Source organism: Podarcis liolepis (assembly GCF_965112155.1).
Source record: "Podarcis liolepis genome assembly, chromosome: 6".
NCBI lineage: Eukaryota > Metazoa > Chordata > Lepidosauria > Squamata > Lacertidae > Podarcis > Podarcis liolepis.
In genome coordinates, this window is record NC_139559.1 from 89,235,613 (window position 1) to 89,260,812 (window position 25,200).

At 50.5% G+C, this 25,200-nt stretch overlaps 1 protein-coding gene across 2 annotated transcripts in view; it reads left to right on the forward strand.

The window, feature by feature from the left end:
• Positions 1–25,200, forward strand: part of LOC310708448 (carboxyl-terminal PDZ ligand of neuronal nitric oxide synthase protein-like) — a 78,163-nt gene that overhangs the window by 29,466 nt on the left and 23,497 nt on the right. For both annotated transcript variants that reach the window (XM_083506813.1, XM_083506812.1), the window contains exons 3-8: positions 15,662–15,760; positions 17,038–17,096; positions 20,616–20,724; positions 21,905–22,046; positions 22,924–23,078; positions 24,024–24,191. In XM_083506813.1, coding sequence (XP_083362939.1) covers positions 15,662–15,760; positions 17,038–17,096; positions 20,616–20,724; positions 21,905–22,046; positions 22,924–23,078; positions 24,024–24,191 — 732 coding nt within the window. The remainder of the gene's footprint in view (positions 1–15,661; positions 15,761–17,037; positions 17,097–20,615; positions 20,725–21,904; positions 22,047–22,923; positions 23,079–24,023; positions 24,192–25,200) is intronic.

Genomic DNA, 25,200 nt, shown 5'->3' on the forward strand with positions numbered 1-25,200 from the left:
CTTGCCAAATTATTGGAGTACTACAATATATCCAAAACAATGGGAGAACTTGGAAAGATCTCAAAAGAGAAGATAGACAGGGACTGGAAGGTGTTTAAAAGATACTTGCAAAACCATATCGAAAAATCAGAACTCCTATTAGAATAAACAAGTTCCGTTTCAAATACTGAAATACTAAATAAGATGGATAACAATGTGTAATAGAAAAAGAAGTATGAAATTAGGTTAAAGGTGAGTGAAAGAAAGTAATAGAAGTGGGAAGAAATTGCAACTGGTAGATTGGAAGTCTAACACAAAGGTGGGGTGAGGGGTGGTGGGTGGTGATGGGAAAAGGAAAAAAAAAATAAAAAAGAGAGAGAGAGTGCATTGTTGGCTATCCAAGACCATTCCTGTTACTGAATTTGTCTCTTTTCAGTTATGCTTAAACAATATGTGTGTTTGAGCAGATTCCTTGCATACAGATAATAAAGAACGTATTTCGCTCATCCACACTTGCTTTTTCTGATTTGTTATCCTGCTCTCAAAAACATTGCTTCATCCTATAAGGACGGTATTTTGCCACCATCTTAGTTACGATGTGCCTTATTTGGGAAGGCAAAAAAACATGGTGGACGAGAACCTCCCGTGACAGCAGATAGTTCTTTGTAGGACATTATGCAGCGTGCAAGAGCCTGTTGAATTTGCACTTCTTCGCTGCTCTCCGTTTCTGAACAGCGATGAGCACAAGAACAGGAAATTCCTTGCCGCTGACCTGGGCAGACTCGTCCCAGGGGTCTCCAACCTCTGTTCCCTCGTCCCTGCCCAGCCGTGTGCTAATGAAGGGAGGGAAAGCAGAGTAATGGGAATTCCTCACATTCCAGCCTTAATCTGCCGCTCTGGATTCCATCTCAAGCTTAGCAGACAAGGAGGGAGGGAGCTGCCTGCCAGACGTCTTGGGGGGGGGGCAGCCTAGCTTTTCCGGGAATCGCAAGGCCAACATGACCCAGGCAAAGGTGTGGTGGAGCAGCAGTTGCCTTGTGTTGAAGCCGAAGAACGAGAGAAACCCTGGCAAGGTGTACAATTTTCAAGCACTTAGCTAAGAAGTGTTTAAAATGCAGAATAGGACCTGTGTTTTTAGAAGGGGGGGGGAGTGTGTCAAAGCCCTAGGTCAGGGGTCTACAACCCGCGGCTCCGGAACCGCATGTGGCTCTTTTACACCTTTGCCGCGGCTCTGGGGCGGATACTAGCGAGGGGAGGAGGCGCATTGTGCGCCCCGACACTCCCCACTGTGGTGGGCGCTGTACTGGCTGTGACGTCGCATGGGGGCAGTGCGTGCATTAGTCACGCACCGTCCCGACGTCACCTTCCCGCCCGCCCGCTACATTGAAAGAGGACATGTACGTTGGTCACTGTTTTGAAGGGGAGTGAAGAACACACACACAAAAAAAGGTAACTTGTTAATTTAACGTTTATTTCTATGAGGAGGAGTAATTCTGAGGGGTCAAACAAAGAAATAATTTTTAAAAAGTGACAAAAAAGTTATTTTTATAATGACGAGTTTTGCGGCTCCCAGGGTTTTTTTCCTTCGGAAACGGGTCCAAGTGGCTCTTTTTGTCTTAAAGGTTTCAGACCCCTGCCCTAGGTCAATATAGCTGCTTTGGATTTTTTCGCTTTGCGTAATAGGTAAAGGGACCCCTGACCATTAGGTCCAGTCATGGCTGACTGGGGTTGCGGCGCTCATCTCGCTTTACTGGCTGAGGAGCTGGCGTTTGTCCGCAGACAGCTTCTGGGTCATGTGGCCAGCATGACTAAGCCGCTTCTGGCGAACCAGAGCAGCGCACGGAAACGCCGTTTACCTTCCCGCCAGAGCGGTACCTATTTCTCTACTTGCACTTTGACGTGCTTTCGAACTGCTAGGTGGGCAGGAGCAGGGACCGAACAACGGGAGCTCACCCCGTCACGGGAATTCGAACCGCCAAGCTTCTGATCGGCGAGTCCTAGGCTCTGTGGTTTAACCCACAGCGCCACCCGCGTCCCTTGCATAATAGATGTGCTTATGTTAGGACCGGTTGATGTTGCCATGATTGGCGGTTTTTTTTAGTGTTTTATCAACTGACCCTTATTATGGTCAGCCGGGGGGGGGGTGTAAGCGACGCTAGCATTTTCATGGATTTTTGAGACTTACTCTTTAAAGAGGGGTTGAATTCATGAGAGAGACAACATCAATTTCAAAAAGGAGTGGAAACCATTTATAAACTATAATGGATGCTCGGGTTGCGAACCTGATCCGTGCGCGATGCACGTTCGCAACCCACAGCGGTGCTTCTGCACACGCACGGGTTGCAATTCGGCACTTCTGTCCTTCTCGAAAAATGTTTTACAAAAGTACGAGATCCCTGCTGAGTGAATATTGAGTGTCTTAGGAGCCCGGCCTAACTCCCTCATGTGTGCCAAGTAGCGGAGGACCTCCCTGGTTGAGGGAGTGGTGTGACTACTAGAGCCAGGGATGCGTGCGCGAAATCTTAAAAAATCGACCCAAGCCTTCTTATACGATCTCATTGTGGACGGGGCCACTGCACCGAATACTCCCTTCATTATATCTCGCTCCCAATCCTCCAGAGATGCTCCGGGAAAGGCATCGATGATTGGTCCGCTTCTGGCGCTAATGAGCGGAAGCGCTCCATCTGAAAACGAGATAAAGCGTCCGCGATGTCATTATTAATGCCAGGTACGAATTTGGCCGAAAAGTAAATATTCTGTTCTAAACACAGAAGGACAAAGGCGCGCAATAGGTTACCCACCCTGGTGGACCGTGCAGATTGCCTAGCGAGGACCGCTACCACTGCTTGATTGTCGGTGTTAAAACAAACCCTGCGATTACGAAATTGATCCGCCCACAAATGCACCGCTACGACAATCGGGAAGAACTCCAAGAAGGTAAGGTCCCTGGTGATGGGCTGACCCTGCCACTCCGCGGGCCACCTTTTGGCACACCACTGTCCGCGAAAATAAACACCGAAACCTGAGGACCCGGCTGCATCTGATTGAACTTGGAGGTCGGCATTAAGAAGCAGGGTATCCTGCCATAATGAAATCCCGTTGTACTTCTCTAGGAATTGTAACCAAACCCCCAGGTCAGCTTTTACCTGCTTGGAGAGGCGCACCCTGTGTTGAGGGGCTCTGAGGCCCGCCGCCAATCGAGCCAGACGGCCGCAAAATGGCCGCCCTGGGGCTACCACCCTGCAAGCGAAGTTCAAATGGCCTAGCAGGGATTGGATCTGTCTCAATGTTATTTTCTTTAGAGGCAAGAGCTGTTGTATGATTGTCTTGAGCGCCACCAATTTTTCAACGGGTAAGCGGGAAGTTTGGGCCACGGTGTCCAACTCGATACCCAGATAGACTAGGGATGTGGCTGGGCCCTCTGTCTTGCCGGCGGCTAGGGGTACCCCTAATTCGCCGGCTAGGGATGTGAAAGCCTTTAGCATAGTGGAGCACCGTAATTTACTGTCTGCGGCCAAAATAAAATCGTCAAGATAGTGTGATACGCCAAAAGACCCTGTCCTGTTGCGTAGGGCCCAGTCCAGGAATGTGCTGAAAGATTCAAAGGCTGCACAAGCAACGGAGCAGCCCATGGGCATAGCCTTGTCAATGAAATACGCACCGTCAAATTTAAAGCCCAGCCATTTAAAGTCATCTGGGTGAACTGGAAGAAGGCGGAAGGCGGACTCGATGTCGCATTTTGCTAGGAACGCCCCCTGACCGAATCGACGGATCATTTTTATAGCCTGATCGAAGGTGGCGTATTTCACTGTACAAAGCTCCTGAGGAATCGCATCATTAACAGAACCCCCTCTCGGGTAAGAGAGGTTGTGAATCATGCGGAATTCCCCCGGGGCCTTCTTTGGCACGATGCCCAGCGGGGAAAGGTGAAGCCCCTGAAAAGGCGGTTCAAGAAAAGGACCCGCAACCCTGCCTGCCCTGATTTCTTTCTCTATTTTCTTTCTGACTATGTCGGGCCGTTCCCTAACAGATTTTTGGTTATCCGCCTCCCTGGAGTTGGGCGGGGTAGCCACCGGGATCCTAAATCCCGTAGAAAACCCCTCCCAGAGGTATTTCCCCGCGGTTTTATCTGGGTATTGTTCCAATAGGGCTTTGAGGGGCTGCAGGCGAATAGGGGAGAATGCCAAACCTAGATCAGTGTTACTGGCGATTGGTGTGACCTTGACGGGATGCACCGGGGGCACCTCTGGGATTGTTAAGGAAGTACCCCCTGCCCCCCCGAAAGGGCTGAGGCTTATTTTTGAAGCACGCGGAAGCGGGGTGATTACCCCAGCATTGCTCGCATTCATGTAGATACTTACAAAAGGGGCGAGAGCACACGCCCCTGTTGAACTCCCAGCATTGTCGACGCCTCTTTGGCTCAATCTTACCCGCTTTAGCTGTCTCCTGACTCTTCTTCTCGATGTAGGGGTTTACATCCAAGCCCCAGTAGTTAGGATCTGTGAGGTCCCATCGAGTGGTGGGGTGAAGCGAGGCATTCCTCCGGAAGTTCTCGTCGTACGTTAATGCCGCGTTTTCACCTGCCAGAGCTCGAGCTTGCCTCACATGAGCCTGGTAAGCCACTAAATCCATGGCGCGGTGGGGATACGCTGCGCAAACTACACCCATGAAAACCTGGTACCCGTCTAGCCAGTTCTCGAATGTGCGCTCCGCCCTGGGCGTTCTATACTTCCTTCTACCATAAGAGCGTCTTTTCTCACCTTTTCCTGTTATTTTTGTTGGGGGGAGCAGGGTAAACATATCCACGTAATCCCCGTTGAGGATCTTATTCCTCTTCCTATGTGACAAGTGGTTTCCCAGAATGAAGTCTGTGGGCTGATTGGTAGCAACCTTAACGTCCTCTACCAATGTCCCATCCTTCCAATACAGAACCCCGTTAAAAACCTTTCGGTGGGAATTGGCCCTCCTCTCATGAGCCCAAAGGGGGATCCCATGATTGGACTCCCCAATACCCCAATAGCCATCCATTGGCCCTTCAGAATCAGAATCTGAAGAGGACGTACCTGATTCCTCCTCCTCGGTGTCTGAATGCCTGCTCCTCTTCTTCTTGGCCGACGTGTGCTTCTTTTTGGACTTCCTCTTACCCCCTTGTGGCACACCGGCAGTGGCGTCGACCGATGGCTGAGATGACTGATTCTCCCCCAGTTCCCCTTCGGAACCAGAACCCGCGCTGTCCTCGGTGGAACTGTGCGCCTGCTGCTCCTGAAAGGCACTTGGTAAACCTATCGCTTGAGAGATGGTGTTACTGCCGCTCCCTTTTTTGGGTGCCTTCCCCTTACCTTTTCCCTTAGCTGGGGCCTTGGCTTTACTGGTAGCTTGAGTTGCTTTTTTAGAGCGGGCGGAATGCGCCCGCGTACCGGGTCGGCCACTAGCCACGGCAACGGGCTGAGCACCGGCTGTCGATGAAGCTGCCTGAGCACCGGCTGCTGGTGCGACCGATTGTGCCCCTGCCATCGCTGCAGCCGGGGACCCTGACAGCCCCTGGTTGGAGGGGGGAGTATCAGGTATTACGTCCTGCGAAGGCTCCAGAGCGGGCAGCGCCGAGGACCCCGGTCTACATTGCCTATAAAGAGTTTCAAACATCCTGAAAAACTGGTGTAAAGCTTGAGGATCGCAAGGTAAGGCTGAAGCCTGCGCGCCGCCATTACTTGTGGAGGGGACCGGCTGGTCGCCACCAGTGGAGGACTGCTGGTTTCCACCGGAATCCATGACTGCTGAGCAAATTTAGGATGCGTAAGCAAATCAGACACTACCCGCAAAACCTGAGGGTGTATACGGCTGCAGGGATATTATTAACTAACTGCCTCCCGCAGATGGGAGTCAGTCAAGTTCTGAATTAAAGGAACACAATAACTAGGAATTGAATCACGGGCTGCTGTAGAATTAAAGGAATAAATTAACTTAGAATTAGGTAATCAAAGGAACAAAATAACTAGGCAAATAAGCAACCTGATAAGCAAACCTCTCAGCTGGTCGGGAGTGAAGAGGGCGGACCCTGGGCGTGCCTGGCTTAAAATACCCTAAGCCACGCCTCCCCCCGGCCCGCCGATAGGCGGGCGGGGTCGCGAGCACGCCCAGGGATTCCCCCAACTCTCGCGGGGGCCAAGGTTAGCCCCCGCGCTTGGGGAGGAGGGGCTAAACCGCAACCCCCTCTCCTCCCTAAAAGTCGGAAATGGCTTTCCCTCGTCCCTGCCCAGCCGTGTGCTAATGAAGGGAGGGAAAGCAGAGTAATGGGAATTCCTCACATTCCAGCCTTAATCTGCCGCTCTGGATTCCATCTCAAGCTTAGCAGACAAGGAGGGAGGGAGCTGCCTGCCAGACGTCTTGGGGGGGGGGCAGCCTAGCTTTTCCGGGAATCGCAAGGCCAACATGACCCAGGCAAAGGTGTGGTGGAGCAGCAGTTGCCTTGTGTTGAAGCCGAAGAACGAGAGAAACCCTGGCAAGGTGTACAATTTTCAAGCACTTAGCTAAGAAGTGTTTAAAATGCAGAATAGGACCTGTGTTTTTAGAAGGGGGGGGGAGTGTGTCAAAGCCCTAGGTCAGGGGTCTACAACCCGCGGCTCCGGAACCGCATGTGGCTCTTTTACACCTTTGCCGCGGCTCTGGGGCGGATACTAGCGAGGGGAGGAGGCGCATTGTGCGCCCCGACACTCCCCACTGTGGTGGGCGCTGTACTGGCTGTGACGTCGCATGGGGGCAGTGCGTGCATTAGTCACGCACCGTCCCGACGTCACCTTCCCGCCCGCCCGCTACATTGAAAGAGGACATGTACGTTGGTCACTGTTTTGAAGGGGAGTGAAGAACACACACACAAAAAAAGGTAACTTGTTAATTTAACGTTTATTTCTATGAGGAGGAGTAATTCTGAGGGGTCAAACAAAGAAATAATTTTTAAAAAGTGACAAAAAAGTTATTTTTATAATGACGAGTTTTGCGGCTCCCAGGGTTTTTTTCCTTCGGAAACGGGTCCAAGTGGCTCTTTTTGTCTTAAAGGTTTCAGACCCCTGCCCTAGGTCAATATAGCTGCTTTGGATTTTTTCGCTTTGCGTAATAGGTAAAGGGACCCCTGACCATTAGGTCCAGTCATGGCTGACTCTGGGGTTGCGGCGCTCATCTCGCTTTACTGGCTGAGGAGCTGGCGTTTGTCCGCAGACAGCTTCTGGGTCATGTGGCCAGCATGACTAAGCCGCTTCTGGCGAACCAGAGCAGCGCACGGAAACGCCGTTTACCTTCCCGCCAGAGCGGTACCTATTTCTCTACTTGCACTTTGACGTGCTTTCGAACTGCTAGGTGGGCAGGAGCAGGGACCGAACAACGGGAGCTCACCCCGTCACGGGAATTCGAACCGCCAAGCTTCTGATCGGCGAGTCCTAGGCTCTGTGGTTTAACCCACAGCGCCACCCGCGTCCCTTGCATAATAGATGTGCTTATGTTAGGACCGGTTGATGTTGCCATGATTGGCGGTTTTTTTTAGTGTTTTATCAACTGACCCTTATTATGGTCAGCCGGGGGGGGGTGTAAGCGACGCTAGCATTTTCATGGATTTTTGAGACTTACTCTTTAAAGAGGGGTTGAATTCATGAGAGAGACAACATCAATTTCAAAAAGGAGTGGAAACCATTTATAAACTATAATGGATGCTCGGGTTGCGAACCTGATCCGTGCGCGATGCACGTTCGCAACCCACAGCGGTGCTTCTGCACACGCACGGGTTGCAATTCGGCACTTCTGGGCCTGCGCAAAGCGCGATTTAGTGCTTCTGCGCATGCCTGACCACCGAAACCCGGAAGTAACCCGTTCCGGTAATTCCGGGTTTCAGCAGGTGTGTAACCCGAAAAAACGCAACTTGAAGCGGCTGTAACCCGAGGTATGACTATATATAAAAAGAGAGTATAAAGATTTGGACTCATTGGCAGGTTTTGACTAAACTTTCACAACTATATAAGAGATAAAAACCAGCAGGGTATAGAATTTGTTTAATAAATCAATACGGAAATACGGGGGAAGCCTAATAATAATAATAATAATAATAATAATAATAATAATAATAAATATTATTATTAATAATAATACAGTGGTACCTCGGGTTACATACGCTTCAGGTTGCATACACTTCAGGTTACAGACTCCGTTAACCCAGAAATAGTACCTCGGGTTAAGAACTTTGCTTCAGGATACGAACAGAAATCGCGCGGTGGCGGCAGCAGGAGGCCCCATTAGCTAAAGTGGTGCTTCAAGTTAAGAACAGTTTCAGGTTAAGAACGGACCTCCGGAACGAATTAAGTACTTAACCCGAGGTACCACTGTAATAATAACAATAATAATAATAATAATAATAATAATAATAATAATAATAATAAAGAGGAGCCCTTCGTGGCTGTGGCGCAAGAGTTTGCTCCGCCATTGGCTGTCTGCAGTCCAGCGCCATTCAGGAGAGCCTTCTTTGCAGAGAGATCTCCAGAAGAAAACCCGGGTTCTGGTGGCACCTCTTTCCCCTGGGGGGGTCAGGTGATGGTTGGAGACCTTCCCAGTTTTCTCCTTCCATGGATTTGCTCTCCGATATGCCACCGACCCCCCCCCCTTCCCGGCCGCTTCTTGTTTCTCTCTCCTCCCATGGTAAAGAATTGCAGCCCCCTTCGGAGGAGTGTGGTAGCCTCTGGCTTTTGTCAGGAATGCTTGGAATTGCTGTTGCATGTGGTCATTTTTCACCTTAGGCCTTTCCTAATCTGCAGGCAAAAGGCTGGATAGAATGCGCTGAGTTTTAATATATTTTCCGGACCGACTAGAGTTTAATTTGCGGAAACCCACCCCCCATTTTCTATCAAAACAGTGTCGGGAAATCCAGTTCGCTTACGCCAATGCGACTTTTAGTCTAGCTTCTCAATTTTTATTTTGTAAATTTAAAGTTTAACGTGTAATTCTTGGTCATTATCGCAAACCATCCAATTCAGTTTGTCCAATCCTACACAACTACAAATTTCAGATTATAATAATTAAAAAAAGAAAGAAAGCACCGGACCCGCCTAAAAGAGCTAAATGTGACAGCATCATGCAAGTGTGTGCGAACGAGAATAACTCTATAAATATCTGCCTTCCCATAAGGAGAAGCGCACTTGGCCCAGGGTTCCTGATAGTACGGAGGAGCCCCTTGTGTGTTTTCACTAGCACTGCCCGGTGATTTTAAAGATGCACTTGTTGTGTGCGGTCAGATGGCATGTCCAAGGCATTATTGCCAGCAGCAAATAAATAAATAAATAAATAAATAAATAATAATAATAATAATAATAATAATTTATTATCTGTACCCCGCCCATCTGGCTGTGTTTCCCCAGCCACTCTGGGCGGCTTCCAACAAAGATTAAAAATACAGTGGTACCTCAGGTTACATACACTTCAGGTTACATACGCCTCAGGTTACAGACTCCGCTAACCCAGAAATTGTACCTCAGGTTAAGAACTTTGCTTCAGGATGAGAACAGAAATTGTGCAGTGGCAGCGGGAGGCCCCATTAGCTAAAGTGGTGCTTCAGGTTAAGAACAGTTTCAGGTTAAGAACGGACCTCCAGAACGAATTAAGTTCTTAACCCGAGGTACCACTGTACATTAAAATGTCACACATTGAAACCTTCCCTAAACAGTGCTGCCTTCAGATGTCTTCTAAAAGTCAGATAGTTGTTTATTTCCTTGACATCTGATGGGAGGGCGTTCCACAGGGCGGGCGCCACTACCAAGAAGGCCCTCTGTCTGGTTCCCTGTAGCTTTGCTTCTCACAGTGAGGGAACCGCCAGAAGGCCCTCGGAGCTGGACCTCAGTGTCTGGGCAGAACGATGGGGATGGAGACACTTCTTCAAGCATACTGGGCCGAGGCCATCTAAGGCTTTAAAGGTCAGCACCAACACTTTGAATTGTGCTCGGAAACATACTGGGAGCCAATGTAGGTCTTTTAGGACAGGTGTCATATGGTCTCGGCAGCCGCTCCCAGTCACCAGTCCAGCTGCTGAATTCTGGATTGGTTGTAGTTTCTGGGTCACCTTCAAAGGTAGCCCCATGTAGAGCACATTACAGTAGTCCAAGCGGGAGATAACCAGATCATGCACCACTCTGGCAAGACAATCTGCAGGCAGGTAGGATCTCAGCCAGCGTACCAGGTGGAACTGGTAAGCAGCTGCCCTGGACACAGAATTAACCTGCGCCTCTATGGACAGCTGTGAGTCCAGAATGACTCCCAGGCTGCGCACCTGGTCTTTCAGGGACACAGTTACCCCATTCAGGACCAGGGAGTCCTCCACCCCCGCCCACCCCCTGTCCCCCAAGAACAGCACTTCTGTCTTGTCAGGATTCAACCTCAATCCATTAGCCGCCATCCATCCTCCAACCGCCTCCAGGCACTCACACAAGACCTTCACTGCCTTCACTGGTTCCTGCCCTCTCCTCATGCTCCCAGTGAACTTTTCCCTTTTCTTTCTTTGAGGGTGCATGTGATCTAGAACTGATGAGGGACCTTCTCCTTGGGAAATATGGGAAGATGGCGAGCTGTTTGTCACCCTGCCCCCGCCCCAAATACTCCTGGCGGGAACAAATGGTTCTGCAAGCCCTAGAGTTACCTCGCCAGCATCTCTGCTTTGCTCTCCAAGCTGGGTAAGGCTGGCAAAGATCCGACCATGGGCCTAAAGCGATGGGGTAATCGGCTACCCACGTTTCTCACAAGGGAAAAAGAAATCAGAAATAGGCTGAGGAAATCTGCATTGCCTTGCATTTTGGTGGCCTTTTTAAGCCGCACAAACCTAGGTTAGGTATGAAACCCCCTGGGCACCTCGGCTGTTCTCCACAAGCCACCGTCTATAATAGATGCATTCTCTGTGGAGAGATTCACATGGTTTCACATCCCAAAAGTGTTCAGTAAAGAGGCTGGAAGATTACCCACTCACTCGGTGAAAACTGATCTTGGGGAAAGGTCTCTAGGAATGGCATAGTTTATTCCTGAGCGGCCCGTTTTATCTTTTGTCTGTCCTATCCCAAGGGACACGGGTGGCACTGTGGGTTAAACCACAGAGCCTAGGACTTGCCGATCAGAAGGTCGGCGGTTCGAATCCCCGCGACGGGGTGAGTTCCCCTTGCTCGGTCCCTGCTTCTGCCCACCTAGCAGTTTGAAAGCACATCAAAGTGCAAGTAGATAAATAGGTACCACTCCGGCGGGAAGGTAAACAGTGTTTCCGTGCGCTGCTCTGGTTCGTGCCTGGTGTGCTCTGGTCCATGGGGTCATGAAGAGCCGGACACGACTAAATGAGTAAACAACAACAGCAATAAAAGGTATTATGCTACCGTGGGTTATTTCTGCCCCCCTTATGGGCCAGCCTGGCTCCCTTTGCTCATTGCTCCTGCTTTGTGGCTCTTAGATGTTCTGAGAACTTGACTTAGGGCCCCTGTCTTCCCCCACAGCCTGATTTTGGACGGCAAAAGGGCAGAGTTTCTGCTTTTTTAAAATAGCCTCTGTGGAAAATAAAGGAGATGCTGAAGACAAAGGTCAGTTTGGAGAGGTTGGGGGACTCCCCTCCACTCCCCCTGGCCCAAATTTTATATGAATATTACATAACCGCCCTGAATGTGTGTATGAGTTTGTTTTGCTTGTGTAAACTATTGAGAGGTAGAAGCAGTGTGCATTAAACTGATGAATTCTGTCACATGTGACCTTTTGAAAACAGGATCTTCCTGATTCTATGATCTGATGTTGGCACCAGGCCTATGTCCTTCTGTGACATTGTTGACAAGGAAATCCAGCTTTCTATCACATTGCCATTCCCTGTTCCTGTCCCGAAATGATCAGTATATGCCCCTCTCTTGGCAGTTTGCAAATGCAGAATTCTATGCTGGTCCCCTGTCTGGAGCAAGTCTGAGCCATGGAGCGATTGTCTGGATAAATAAGGGTCATGGAGATGACATGAAGCAGTTTCCCATGCTTTAATTTCCTTTAGGAGATAGTTACACTCGGACAAGCCTTTGTAAATGTGCTTCTCAGCAGCCCAATGGTCACTTAAGGCCAGTATCTGGCTAGAGGACATGGCGGTGGCTAACCAAGCCAGAAAACAGAACTGCCGACTCAGGATTTAACCAGGAGGCATTGACGTTTTTATTAAAGATAAGATACAACGTTTAAGAGTTTACATTGTGGTTACATAAGTGGATGGTTTTTACAAATGGTACAGATCTGTAACTAATAAAGAAAATGAAGATCTACTTGAGCATTTGTGTGAGCCCATGAGAATGAAATGCAATGCAAAATAAACTTGAGATAAAACAAAAGCTATGCAGTTTGCGAAGCTGGCATTACAAATATAGGAAGCAAGCAGCCAACTGAACCACGTCCGTCGTTGATTAAATAATTTCCTCTACTTGGTCCAAAGTGCAGAAATGCAGTGGGGAGAATAATTCTCAGTCTGTGCTGTTGTCTGGCTTTTTATACTTCTGTTCTGGTTAAAGGAAGAGCTGCCATGGTTGGACGATGCTTCCATCACCAATGGAGGCGCTACCTCCAGCTATTGCAATGGCCCTTACGTTTCCTGATAGGAATGTCTCGCCCCTGACTTCATACTGTGTGTCTGGACCTTCCCAACACCTGGGTATCTTGACTGATTCACACGTCCTTCCTTGGCACCATCTTCTGTCATGGTTCTGAAATAATCTGCATCTCATCTGCAGTATTGCTGTTCCTTAAGAACTGATGTTGCTGTTGTTTAGTCGTTTAGTCGTGTCCGACTCTTCGTGACCCCCTGGACCAGAGCACGCCAGGCACTCCCTTCTTCCACTGCCTCCCGCAGTTTGGTCAAACTCATGCTGCTAGCTTCGAAAACACTGTCCAACCATCTTGTTCTCTGTCGTCCCCTTCTCCTTGTGCCCTCCATCTTTCCCAACATCAGGGTCTTTTCCAGGGAGTCTTCTCTTCTCATGAGGTGGCCAAAGTATTGGAGCCTCAGCTTCAGGATCTGTCCTTCCAGGGAGCACTCAGGGCTGATTTCCTTCAGAATGGAGAGGTTTGATCTTTTTGCAGTCCATGGGACTCTCAAGAGTCTCCTTCAGCACCATAATTCAAAAGCATCCATTCTTCGGTGATCAGACCTCTTTATGGACTGATGTACACCAAGGAAAAAAGGTTTCCTATTGCTAAGCAAGGACCCTCTCCTCATCAGTGATGGAGCCTACTCAGGGCTCAACCACATTAACCTTCACTCTGCACAGCTCTGGGCAAAGGGCAAGGGCTTTCTAAGTCTGTGTTTGAGTCCTTCCTTCCTTCCTTTTTGCCCCAGTGCTCTCCCTTTAAAATACTGCTCTTTACTGCGGAATCGGAACAAATGGCAATCTGCGGACAACTCAAATTGCTCCAATTCAGTGGTAAATGTCAGGTTTTCCTGAAGAAAGCACCGGGGCAAAAACAACAACTAGTGTTAAAACATGGACTGGAGAAGCATGAGCTTGTGGCTAGAAAGGCTGTGTGGATGAGCCCTTAGTCTTCAGCAGGTCTTTCTCAGCAGCTGTGAATCATGTACGAAAACAATCCTTGCTTTATACACCTGTATAAAACAGTTATTGTAAAGCTGCTTGTGCAATAATTTTCCATCAAAGGCTCGGATTTCACTCTGGACTTGTAGGTGCATAGAGGCTCCGTCACACAATCTGAGATCTTCATTGCAGAGAACATACTGAAGTCTTAAAATCTTTCAGGGGTCACCTGTGACTCCCTGTTATCATACCACCGGAGGATGTCTCAGGATCCTGAATGAAACTACAGTGGTACCTCGGTTTACTAACTTAATCCGTTTCGGAAGTCCGTTCTTAAACCAAAGCTGTTCTTAAACTGAGGCGCACTTACCCTAATGAGGCCTCCCGCCACTGGTGCCCTCCCAATGTTCGGCTTCCGTTCTTAGACCGAGGTAAAGTTCTCAAACCAAGACACTATTTCCGGTTTTGCGGAGTTTGCAAACCAAATCGTTCTTAAACCAGACTGTTCTTAAACCGAGGTACCACTGTATTTGATGGTTTTAGGACGAAAGTAACCCTGCCTTGTCAGTCTTGTCTTGCCCTAGTTCATTCAGATGTCAAAGAGATAAACAACTATATGACATTTAGAAGACATCTGAAGGCAGCCCTGTTTAGGGAAGTTTTTAACGACTAATGTTTTAATGTATTTTTAACCTTCTGTTGGAAGCCACCCAGAGTGGCTGGGGAAACCCAGCCAGATGGGCGGGGTAGAAATAATAAATTATTATTATTATTATTATTATTATTATTATTATTATTATTATCATCATCATCATCATTCCCATGGAGCTGGCTTCAGGAATTCTGCGGAGGGCTGTACTTCATGCCAAATGTGCTCCTGAGGCTCGTGCTTCATGTTAGTGCTGAGACAGTGAGTTTGACCAATCATCCATTTGTACTTCTCTGTTTTGTACAAGTCAGAAGTGGCTCAGAAGCTAGGAAAGGGTACGTTCTATTATATGTGGTGGACCTGAAAAGGGAAAAAGAGTGATGGGAAATAATTCACAGTGAACTGAAAAAAAATGTTTAAAAGCACTCCCCCCAAAAAACAAACAAACCCAGAGTTCTGTTGGGCATAATTCAGACTGAAATTCCCAGGTGTCAAAAAAGGTTATTTATGTATGCCACTACTGTAGCCCGTGTTTCATTAGCCCAAAAATGGAAAAAGAGTGAGGTCCCAACTAACGAAGAATGGCAAATTAAACTGATGGAATATGCGCAGCTTGCGGACCTAATTATAGAATAAGAGAACAAGAAAAACATATGTTTAAAGAAGATTGGAAAACGTTTGTTGAATATATGGAGGGAAATTGTGTATGAACCATGGAAAGAGAGGAAGGGAAGTCGTTGATATTTTAAGGTTGTTTAAGTGAATATTAGGGACATGGATGGCGCTGTGGGTTAAACCACAGAGACTAGGACTTCCCGATCAGAAGGTCGGCGGTTTGAATCCCCGCGGCGGGGTGAGCTCCCGTTGCTCGGTCTCTGCTCCTGCCAACCTAGCAGTTCGAAAGCATGTCAAAGTGCAAGTAGATAAATAGGTACCGCTCCAGCGGGAAGGTAAACGGCGTTTCCATGCGCTGCTCTGGTTCGCCAGAAGCGGCTTAGTCATGCTGGCCACATGACCCGGAAGCTGTATGCCGGCTCCCTCGGCCAATAAAGCGAGATGAGCGCCGCAACCCCAGAGTCATTCGCGAATGGACCTAATGGTCAGGGGTCCCTTTACCGTTAAGTGAATATTCTAAAATGTAAAACAGAAAGAAAAGGTATCTTCCTCAACAGGCAGACAGCTGGCCAGGCCTGCTGAAGCTCCTTGCTGGGGTATCCCCTACAAGCACATTGCATCTTCCGCTGACCCTGCCCTTGTCCGGGGGCCACCTGTCTGGCCCCCTTATGAGGTTGCTTGCGCATACCAGGGTCCACACAAAGTGCCCCTAGGAAACATGGTAGCTGTGACATGGGGGCTGCCTTGCACATGAAATAAGCCTCTGGGGGGTGGCAGACTGAGGGGTGGATTCGTGTGCCTCACAAATAGCTTGGAGACGCTGCTGAGGGGGCCTTCCTTCCTGTTGTGCTTTTGCTCCCCACAGTACGAGTTCAAAGCCAAAAGTATAAAGAAGAAGAAGGTCACTCTCATGGTGTCTGTGGACGGCGTGAAGGTGCTGCTGAAGAAAAAGAAGAAGAAGAAGGTGAGCTCCCGATTTCTCGGGCTGCAATAAGCTCTGGGCCCCGTCTGTGCAATTCCTCCCTTAGGCTGGATGGAAAGAGATTTCTGTGCACGAAAGCGTTGACTTTCATGAGGCGTCCGCTGTCCTATCCGGCTCCGTGAGGTAAATGAGAGCCGACTCTTCCCCCCCCATATTTGCTCGGGACACTTTTCTGCCCAGCAGGACGCAACCTGGGTGGCAAGGTTTCTTTTTGACTCTGTCGGACAGGCCCTTACCAGAATTGGTCAAATCAAATGTCTGTAATCTTACAGGCAGCAGTGACAGTGGTGGGGGACGGGGACAGACGGATGGACAGACAAAACAGAAGACACTTCTTTCTCTCCCTGCTGCTGTTGCCATGAGAAGAATGAGCAGTGAGCCTGCATTTTCAAATGCACAACAGCATTTCTTGTTGCGTTGAGGGGGAAATGAAGGAGAGAACGGATCTTGTGGGAGGTACAAAAAGGTGCTTTGAAACGCAGTCTTCTTGTCTTCCTGCAGCCGGGGGGGGGGACCAAGGGGAGAAAGAATCTTCCTTCTCCTCTTTGCTCCCCTTCCACCCCACTGCCACTGCTTCCGGGTGCACAAAAAAGGGACGCGGGTGGCACTGTGGGTTAAACCACAGAGCCTAGGACTTGCCAATCAGAAGGTTGGCGGTTCGAATCCCCACAACAGGGTGAGCTCCCGTTGCTCGGTCCCAGCTCCTGCCTACCTAGCAGTTCAAAAGCACATCAAAGTGCAAGTAGATAAATAGGTACCGCTCCGGCGGAAAGGTAAACGGCGTTTCTGTGCGCTGCTCTGGTTTGCCAGAAGCGGCTCCATCATGCTGGCCACATGACCCGGAAGCTGTACGCCGGCTCCCTCAGCCAATAAAGCGAGAAGAGCGCCGCAACCCCAGAGTTGGTCACAACTGGACCTAATGGTCAGGGGTCCCTTTACCTTTACAGCTTACAGGCCTTGTTTGGCTGTGTGCTCCTCTTACCTGAGTAGAACCTAAGCCTTGCCCATCAGCTGGCTAGCGTGGGCCATATCTTGCTGCATTGGCTGCAGGTGCCTCTTCCTATCTGGCAAAAGGCACCTGCAGCCAATGCAGAGTCAAATCTCCTCCCGCCCGCCCGCCCTGCAGGTTGCAGGTGACATCAGCTGATGCCAGGTCACCTGAAGGATTGTGGGTGCACAAAACCTTCCTTGTGAGCTTTGCAATAACTCTGCCACTCAGTGAGGCATCTGTCTTGCTTATACGCAGCTCTCTTTTGCAGAAGAAAGAGTGGGACTGGGATGAAAGCAAACTGCTGGTGATGCACGACCCGATCTACAGGTGAGATCTCGAGAGCAAGGAAGGAGTGTCGGCTCGTAGCACACTTAACTTGGGTCGGTCGGTGTCTGGCCAAAGGAAATCTACAGTTGGACCTCTGGCCGCTGCCGGCAGATTAATGAAAGGGGAAGCAGAGCCTTGTCTCAGGAAGAAGGGAACCTCGCAAGGCAGACGAGAAACAAGGGGAGGATGGGCTTGGTCGCTTTAAAAGCAAAAAAACCCCACATAAAATGGAAAAGGACATGGTCTTGCTTGTCACTGTTCACAAAAGCCAGTTGATGCCCCCTGCAGGTTGACAGCAGGTAGACTTTTCTGGGTGAGGTATCCTCCCACCACTCTGAGCGTTCCCACATGAAGCCTGGTGTCCTGTATGCAAAGGGATGCGGGTGGCGCTGTGGTCTACACCACTGAGCCTCTTGGGCTTGCCGATCGAAAGGTCGGCAGTTCGAATCCCTGCAATGGAGTGAGCTCCCATTGCTCTGTCCCAGTTCCTGCCAACCTAGCAGTTCGAAAACACGCTGGTTCAGGTACAGTGGTACCTCAGATTACATACGCTTCAGGTTACAGACTCCGCTAACCCAGAAATAGTGCTTCAGGTTAAGAACTTTGCTTCAGGATGAGAACAAAAATCGTGCTCCGGTGCTGTGGTGGCAGCAGGAGGCCCCATTAGTTAAAGTGGTGCTTCAGGTTAAGAACAGTTTCAGGTTAAGAACGGACCTCCGGAACAAATTAAGTACTTAACCCGAGGTACCACTGTAGATAAATAGGTACCGCTGTGATGGGAAGGTAAACAGCATTTCTGTGCACTCTGGTTTCTGTCATAGTGTCCCGTTGCACCAGAAGTGGTTTAGTCATGCTGGCCACATGATCTGGAAAGCTGTCTGTGGACAAATGCCTGCTCCCTCGGCCTGAAAGTGAGATGAGTGCCGCAAGCCCATTGTTGCCTTTGACTGGACTTAACCGCCCAGGAGTCATTTACTTTTACCTTTTTATCTTTATGCAGGTAAAGGTAAAGGGACCCCTGACTGTTAGGTCCAGTCGTGGCCGACTCTGGGGTTGCGATGCTCATCTCGCTTTATTGGCCGAAGGAGCCGGTCATGTGGCCAGCATGACTAAGCCACTTCCCGCCGGAGCGGTACCTATTTACCGTATTTTTCGCTCTATTGGACGCACCGGACCACAGGACGCACCTAGTTTTTAGAGGGGGAAATCAAGGAAAAAAATATTATCCTCCCCCCAGCCCCAAAGAGCAACGGACAGGCTGCATGCAGCCTGTCCACTTCTCCCAGAGCTTCTCGGGGCTGCGGGGGAAGCCCGGGTTCCCCCCCCCAAGCCCCAAAGAGCAAAGAAGCCAAGACAGCGCACGGGATCCATAGCCCCGCAACCTCTCCAGCCAGGAGCTAAACCTCTCCAGTGCAGCTAAAGAAGACAAGGCAGCAAGCGCGATCCATCCCGCTCACTGCTTTGGCTTCTTCTTTAGCCTTGCGCAGCATCTTTAGTCTTGCGCAACGGGATGGATTGCGCCCGCTGTCCACCGGGGCTGGACTAGATGACTCCTGGGGTTCCCTTCCAACCCTGCAATTCTGTGACCTCGGAAGGTGTTTGGGGTCTCCACCACTGGAGGCTTTTAAGCAGTGGTTGGGGGACCATCTGCCTGGCGTTCTTTAGCTGTGATTCCTACATTGTGAGGGGGCTGGGCTAGATGACCCTTGGGTGGCCCTCCCAACTCTATACAGTCCTACAGTTCTGCGGCAGGAGATCCACAGCCACTTCAGACAATGCCCACTCCCAATTTTCATCTGAGAGACATGTGTCTCTCAGTACCCCCCTACCTGCCACACTTCCCCCACCCCACTTAAGCTGAGGGAATTCCTGCCCAGAGAAACTCCCAGCAATCAAGGAGGAGGAATCCGCTGCAGCCGTGAGCAGCTGTGGATCCATGGTCCCCTTCCTTCTCTCCTCCGTAGTTGCTTTGAAGCAGGAAAGTGGGAGAGGAGCTGCTTACACGAGTGTAAGCTGCTCCCCTCCCACTTTGCTGCTTCAAAGCAATCACGGAGGAGGGAATCCGCTGAAGCCTCCAGCAGGGGAGGATCCATGGTCCCCTTCCTTCCCTCCTCCGTGGTTGCTTTGAAGGAGGAAAGTGGGAGAGGAGCTGCTTACACAAGTGTAAGCTGCCCCCCTCCCACTTTCCTGCTTCAAAGCAATTACGGAGGAGGGAATCTGCTGCAGCCTCCAGCAGCGAAGAGGATCCATGGTCCCCTTCCTTCCCTCCTCCATAGTTGCTTTGAAGGAGGAAAGTGGGAGAGGAGCTGCTTACACGAGTGTAAGCTGCTCCCCTCCCACTTTGCTGCTTCAAAGGGAGCCCGGGAGGAGGGAATCTGCTGCAGCCTCGAGCAGCGAAGAGGATCCATGGTCCCCTTCCTTCCCTCCTCCGTAGTCCCTTTGAAGCAGCAAAGTGGGAAGGGAGCAGCTTACACTCGTGTAAGCAGCTCCTCTCCCACTTTCCTCCTTCAAAGCAACTACGGAGGAGGGAAGGAGGGGACCATGGATTCTCTTCGCTGCTCGAGCCCAGGAGGAGGGAATCCGCTGAAGCCTCCAGCAGGGGAGGATCCATGGTCCCCTTCCTTCCCTCCTCCGTGGTTGCTTTGAAGGAGGAAAGTGGGAGAGGAGCTGCTTACACGAGTGCAAGCTGCTCCCCTCCCACATTGCCACTTCAAAGGGAGCCCGGGAGGAGAGAATCTGCTGCAGCTTCCCCCACCTCCCGCAAAAGCCGTGCGCTCTTTAAAGGGGCTGTGCGGCTTCTCCTGGCTTTTCTGGGAGGTGGGGGGATTCCCCCACCTCGTAGAAAAGCCCGCAGGAGCCGCGCAGCCTTTAAAGAGGGTGCCGCTCTTGGGGGCTTTTCCCCCAGGAGGGAGAAGGGACTGCTGCAGCCAGTCAGTCCCTTCTCCCTCCTGGAGAAAAGCCCGCAAGAGCGCACGAAGCTTGTGTGCGGCTCTTGAGGGCTTTTCCTGCCTGCCTCCCCCCTGCATTCGCTCCATAGGACGCACACACATTTTCCCTTGCTTTTTAGGAGGGAAAAAGTGCGTCCTATGGTGCGAAAAATACGGTATCTATTTGCACTTTGACGTGCTTTCAAACTGCTAGGTTGGCAGGAGCAGGGACCGAGCAACGGGAGCTCACCCCGTTGCGGGGATTCAAACCGCCAACCTTCTGATTAGCAAGTCCTATGCTCTGTGGTTTAACCCACAGCGCCACCTGCGTCCCTTCTTTATGCAGAGCCCATCCCAAATAACCATTCCAAGACAGGTGTTCCCTACTTGCCCTGATTTCCTCTTATGCCCGGGTGGGAAGCTGTTATTGGACTCCCACCCACGGCAACCAGTATGGCCAGTGCCCAGGGCTGATGGGACTTGTGAGTCCCACCACACCTGGAGGGCCACAGTCTCCCATCCCAGCCAAAGAGCATGGGAGCCTCTTTTGCACATCTTGGGCATCTGTACAATTACTGTGCCGTTCCTGCAGGATATTCTACGTGTCCCACGATTCCCAGGACCTGAAGATCTTCAGCTACATTGCCAGGGATGGCTCCAGCAATGTCTTCCGCTGCAACGTCTTCAAGTCGAAGAAGAAGGTGAGCTCCAAGCTGGTCTGGTCTGGCCTTGGGGTGGGGGCCTCTGAGTATCTCTCTTTGCGGGACAGGATCCTGGTGTAAATGTGCAGTTAGCACCTCTGGCAGAGCTTGCAGCTGGAGACACAGTGTGGAACCCGAGACCTACTTAGATGGGGATTGTGAGCAGGTTACACGGAAGGCAATTTTCTCCCCCAGATTGAAGCTAGTATGAGAAAAGACCACCTCTGGTGCCAAAGGTTTTTTCCCCTTCTTCTACTCTTTCTTTCTGTTTTTACGCTATGGCAGACTGAAACATCTGGAGGGGCCACCTCTGGACTTAAGAATTGGCTTCCCATGGAGATGCAAAGAGGTGGAGGGAATGTTCTTTCATATGTGGGGGACTTGTAAAAGGGTAGAAGAGTATTGGGAAATGATCCATAACGAATTGGGGAAAGAATTAAAAGTACTTCCCCCCAAAAAACCCCAGAGTCCTTTCTGTTGGGGATAATTCAGACTGAAATTCCCAGGTGTCAAAAAAGGTTATTTCTATATGTCACTACTGCGGCCCGTGTTTTGTTAGCCCCAAAATGGAAAATGAGCGAGGTCCCAACCAAAGAAGAATGGGAACTTAAGTTGACAGAATATGTGCAGCTTGCAGACTTAACCTATAGAGTAAGAGAACAAGAAGAACATACATTTAGAGAAGATTGGAAAACCTTTACTACATATATGGGAAATAATTGTGTACAGCTGAAAACCCTGGCAGCATTAAGATAAAATCAACAGTGTAAACAAGTTTTGATTGACGTAATAACGGAACACTGAATGGTTTAGTTTATGTACAATATGCAGGGTTTTATGATATGCAAAATGAAGCATGGAAAGGGAAGTAGGAAAGTCATTGATATCTTAAGGAAGTTTAATGAGTATTTTAAATTGTAAAATGGAAAATTTAATAAAAATTGTATAAAAGAGAGAGAGGGAGGATGGGGGAGCTGGGCGCAGTTACTTGGGCACAAATGCCTTGCCTGGACTGCTTGAATGGTCGGGATCCTGTGTGGCGCTACCCCCAGTGGGAGTTCCATCCTTGGGTTTCTCTCTAGTTTGCATCAGGGCAGAGGTGGCAAGAGGCCCTTGATTTGGCAAAGGGTCCGTGGTTCTCTGTGTCCTGGGAAGAACCTCTTTCCTTGCCTCTCTGCAGAGTCAGGCCATGCGCATTGTCCGAACTGTGGGCCAAGCGTTTGAGGTCTGCCACAAGCTGAGCATGCAGCACACTCACCAGAACGCGGACGGCCAAGAGGACAGCCAGAGCGAGAAGGGCAGAGAAGACCCAGAGGCGCCAGGTGCGTGGGCAAGGGCAAAGAGGCTGCTGCTGGCACCCTCAGTCTGGATGTTCCTCCTCCTCAGACTAAGTCCTGAAGAGAATCACTCTCTTCTCAGAGCAACAGGGCTGCCAGAAACCACCGTGATGAGGAAGGTTGCACTTGGCAAAGTTTGAGAAACTCCCTCTCCCTCCGACGCCGAGTTGAGCAGGTGTACAGAGCAAACATCCAGCCCCATTCTGTCAGGGACTGGGCAGAGGAGGAATGGTGGAGACTGCCTCCCCGGCCTGACCCTTCCAGAGAAGAAGAAGGCAGTTCAGAATTACAACAGGGGTTTGAGGGAGGTCACAGTTCAGGGGAAGATGAGGGGGAAAGTTGGGAAATAATGGGAGAGGAAGAAGTACCAAAGGGGCGACAGTTGATGGACTCAGTGTCTTTAGAAAGCATTCCAGACCACCCTCTCCCAGAACCTGGCAAGCCTTGAGAGTAGGAGAGCAAAGAGCTCAGAGGCAGAGGACACTTGTCAGCGCCTGTAGCTGTGACACATGAGAGAAGAACAGGGGTGGACACTCACTCGGGGCAACACCATGATTCCAAGCGGCTCCATTCCCAAGCCTCTCTCTGTGAATATTGAATAAAAAGCAGTTGGTAAGAACTTTCCCTTCCCTTATCCGTTCCTGGCGTCCTGCCATGGGGGTTGGGTCTTCTGCCGCCTGACGCATCCCCCCCACAACCCACTGCCTGCCCCTTGGCAAGCAGGCCACCAGAAGCCTCCACCAGCCCCCTTGACCCTTAGAGGAGAAGCTTGCGGACTTCCTTCCATTTTCTACCACGAGTTTTCGGGGATAATTCCCTCCTCCTCCACCCCACCCTCACGGCGCCCTTTGTTTTCTCCTAGCCTTGCCTGAAGCAGAGCCGGTTGTTGCCGCTGAGGAAACAGACATTGATGCCGTGGACTCTGGGCTGCCGGGGAGGCACCACTTGGAGTTCAACAGGGGAGTGACGGACCTTGATGCTGTCGGGGGGGAGCTGCCGGGCCTGCTTTGCACCAAGGTACGTTCATCTTGAGGGACACGGGTGGCACTGTGGGTTAAACCACAGAGCCTAGGACTTGCCGACCAGAAGGTCGCGGTTCGAATCCCCGCAACAGGGTGAGCTCCCGTCGCTCGGTCCCTGCTCCTGCCAATAGATAAATAGGTACCGCTCCGGCGGGAAGGTAAACGGCGTTTCCGTGCGCTGCTCTGGTTCGCCAGAAGCGGCTTAGTCATGCTGCCCACATGACCCGGAAGCTGTACGCCGGCTCCCTCGGCCAATAACGCGAGAGGAGCACTGCAACCCCAGAGTCGGTCACGACTGGACCTAATGGTCAGAGGTCCCTTTACCTTTACCTTTACATTCATCTTGGGGGACAGGACTGCAGCCTACAGAAATCTGTTGGCTCCCATTCCGTAGAACCAGGAGTCTGCGAAAGAGCAGGCTGCAGCCACAGCACAGGAGCAGAAGAGAGGCCTGCAGAGCAAATTTCCCAAGCCTTAGAGTCATCTCGGGGGGTGGGGCAAGACCCACATTTCTGTGGAACTAATCTGGGGGGGGGCGGGTTGATCATTCTTGCCTTAGATATGGCAAATCAAAGCAACTCTGTGGTGTCTTCCCCCAGTGGGACTGAGGTTCAGTGCCAAAGGCCTTCTGGCGGTTCCCTCACTGTGAGCAGCCAAGTTACAGGGAACCAGGCAGAGGGCCTTCTCGGTAGTGGCACCCGCCTGGTGTAATGCCCTCCCACCAGATTTCAAAGAGAACAACAACTACCAGACTTTTAGAAGACACCTGAAGGCAGACCTGTTTAGGGAAGCTTTTAATATTTAGTAGATGATTGTATTTTAATATTCTGTTGGAAGCCGCCCAGAGTAGCTGGGGAAACCCAGCCAGATGGGCGGGTATAAATAATAAATTGTTGTTATTGTTGTTGTTGATTCCCTGCAGCTTGTTTGTCTTTTTCAGGGCTTGCTCCACAACGAGGACATCCTGACGGCTTCCCCCGAGATGCTGCTCCCGTCTTCTGCCCAGCTGTCTGAGCCAGGGACCCCTCTCTCTGCTCACCACCAAAGACAGCTTTTGCAGCAGCTCTTGCAGCAGCAGACGCAGCAGACACAAGTGGCCGTGTCCCAGGTTGTTATCTCTGTTCTGTGGGAGGGAAGAGCACAAAGGGATCCACGGGGCAGAGCCGGTGCATGAAATGCTCCTGTCCTAGAAAAGACCAGATGCCTTAAAGGGCCAGTGGCTGGTGTCATGAGAGAGATGCCCAATTGGTCCCCGTGACTCTGTGTGGTGTAGTGGTTAAGAGCAGTGGACTCGTAATCTGGTGAACCGGGTTCGCTTCCCTGCTCCTCCACATGCAGCTGCTGGGTGACCTTGGGCTAGTCACACTTCTCTGAAGTCTCTCAGCCCCACTCACCTCACAGAGTGTTTGTTGTGGGGGAGGAAGGGAAAGGAGAATGTTAGCCGCTTTGAGACTCCTTCGGGTAGTGATAAAGCGGGATATCAAATCCAAACTCTTCTTCTTCTCACTCGCTCTCCTGCATTTTTTTTTTTTTTTATTGCTCGTTCAGTGTTTCCACGGAATGTTGCTCAGGAGTCTGTTCCTCATTCCTAGCTATTTTTAATTCTGCCTGCTATCTCAGCACGGCTTCCGACAGTTATCTTGGCTTTCAATGATCGCCAGAATGCTGCTGTCGCGTGGTTCTCCCTCTTTGCCCCAGCTCATTCTCCCTCAGTTCAGTCTGGCACCTCCAACTGCTTATCCTGCCTAATTGGATGTCTCATCACAATTTCAAACTCAAGATCTTTTCTCCTAAGCCTTCCTCTGCTCAGTTACTCTCTGTAGCCAGTAGCAATGACCACAGCTTCCTCTGTTGTCCAGGCACCAAGCCTCGATTTCAGCTTTGAAAGCTCCCTCTCTCTGGCTCTCAGCATTGCTCAGTGCCCATCACGTTTCTCCTCCCTGTGCCATGTTGTGAAAATCCACTTTTCCTGGGCGCATTTTCCACCCACTCTTTAGAAACTGGTGGCGCTGTGGGTTAAACCACAGAGCGTAGGACTTGCCGATCAGAAGGTCGGCGGTTCGAATCTCCGCAACAGAGTGAGCTCCCGTTGCTCGGTCCCTGCTCCTGCCCACCTA